This window comes from Protobothrops mucrosquamatus, unplaced genomic scaffold (assembly GCF_001527695.2).
Source record: "Protobothrops mucrosquamatus isolate PMUCROS unplaced genomic scaffold, P.Mucros_1.0 scaffold12540, whole genome shotgun sequence".
NCBI classification, from domain to species: Eukaryota; Metazoa; Chordata; class Lepidosauria; order Squamata; family Viperidae; genus Protobothrops; species Protobothrops mucrosquamatus.
Window position 1 is genome coordinate 5,045 of NW_015398317.1, and position 1,953 is coordinate 6,997.

Consider the following 1,953-nt stretch of genomic DNA (forward strand, 5'->3'; position numbering starts at 1 on the left):
TGTTCCAGCTCGCGGGACTGGCCTAAGGGATTTTAAAGGGGTTTTAATTACTTTTAAATTGGACGTATTTAAATATTTCTTTTTAATCGATTTTTAATTAGATGTATAACATGTTAGCATTTTATCTATTGTCAGCCGCCCTGAGTCCGCAAGGAGAAGGGCGGGATATAAATGTAATTAAATAAATAAATAAATAAAACGGTTGCCTTCAGCAACCAGCACCTCCCACACCTTCCCTTTTATTATGCAGCCAAGATGTGGCTTCCTAATGCCTTCTCCTTTGTCTTTGGAGCCGCCCCATTGCATTCCTCTGTCCTACTCGCTTCTCTTGCTTGCACATTCATGCATCCGGGATCTGTCCCAGCTGTTCTTCATCACTGTCCAACTCAGACTCCCAGCACAGTTGTGTTTCAGCCTGAGCACGAGTAGAGGGGCCAGGCTCCTCGTCAGACTGTAAGTCTTGGAGCTCCTCAGAGCCTTCCTCTGACTCTGATGTCACTCCAGGCCCCTCCTCCTCCCCCTCCTCTGATTCCCCAGACTCAGCTGCCAGGTCCACTGGCTGGCGAGGAATCACAACACACATGACCGAAGTTGTAAGTCTGAGGACCACATGTAGGTCACTTTTTTTTCCAGTGCCACTGTTAACTCCCAACGGTCACTAAATGAACAGCTGTAAGTCAAAGACTACCTGTCCTTCCCCCGTCAGCTGATGAGTCCCCTCCCACGTTTCTGCTCCCAAGAAAACTGATGGGTACATTTGACCTTTGCAGGAAGTGAAACCACCGTCTCTCAAATCTTGCTGACTCAGCATGGCATCCCCCTGATGAATATGTCGGACGGAAAAGCATATTGCTTTAATCCTTCTCTGTCTTCCTGGTGAGTCTCAGAGTGGGAGATATAAGGAAGGCGATTCTTTAAGAGCTAAGCAGGATAGATCTGCAGCTAATACTTTCCGGAACAAACTATAAGTAAATATGACAATAAGATGTGGTTTTATTTTGCTCCATTCCTGTCCTGGGCGAAAGATAAGGTCCACCCATGAACTTCCAATTAAACTGATTTATTGCTACTCATGTCTGTGTCTTCCCAATTCATGCTTAGCACTAGAATGGAGTTAGATAAGAATTCAAGGGGAATTGGACTCGAACTAATTGTGGCTACGTAGGGATTCTAGGCTGGCGCCTCTCTTGACCCCACCACCCTCCGGTTCTGCCATTCCTTGTCCTACAGTTTCTTGGGCTTGCTGTCAATTACAAGAATACAGGCTTGTTTGTTTGTTTTTTTTAAAACTGGAAACCTATTTTGCAGTTGGCCAGCCTGTTTAAGTGGAAGTCTGGCTTTGCACGGCGGGATGAATCTTAAACGGGAATCAAGGTTGGGCTGGATGGGAAACGAAATGGGTTAAATTTCCAACTTGCAAGTGTTTAATTTTGCGAGAAGGCCCGCCCTCCCCCAACTGGGTTAACTGGGACATGTTCTCTCTTTCCAGGAACCTTGTCTCTGACAAGCAGGAAATGTTGGCTCAGTGCGCAGACTTCAGGAGCAGTCTACCATCCCAGGAGGCCATGCTGTGTTCGGGACCTTTAGCCATCATCCAAGGACGAATGTCTAAGTACGACCTTGTCTCGTCTCGCTCAAGCTCTCCACCTTTAGCCACCGGGCCATCAGAACGGGCCAAGCTCTTGACCACCAAAAGCTTGGTGACCCCTGCTTTGAACTCTGAACACAGCAGCCCCTGTTGGAACTGTGCAGATTTCCCCCCAAAAGCTCCTTCATAGTTTTCCCGTCAAAGGCAGGGGAAATCAGGAGAGTCATACAGTTCAAATGAGTACAGATAGTCCTCGACTTACGACAGTTCGTTTAGCGTCCGTTCAAACTTACAACAATGCTGAAAAAAGTGACTTTAGGACCATTTTTCACACTTAACAACGGTTGCGGCCTCCCCCTGGTCAC

General features: G+C 47.0%; 1 protein-coding gene across 1 annotated transcript in view; it reads left to right on the forward strand.

The window, feature by feature from the left end:
• The window catches only part of LOC107301422 (protein HIRA-like), a gene marked incomplete at both ends in the record, with an annotated part of 6,741 nt that extends 5,041 nt beyond the window's left edge, over positions 1–1,700 (forward strand). The window contains 2 exons of the mRNA XM_015830651.1: positions 771–876; positions 1,490–1,700. Coding sequence (XP_015686137.1) covers positions 771–876; positions 1,490–1,700 — 317 coding nt within the window. The remainder of the gene's footprint in view (positions 1–770; positions 877–1,489) is intronic.
• Positions 1,701–1,953: the final 253 nt, after the last annotated feature.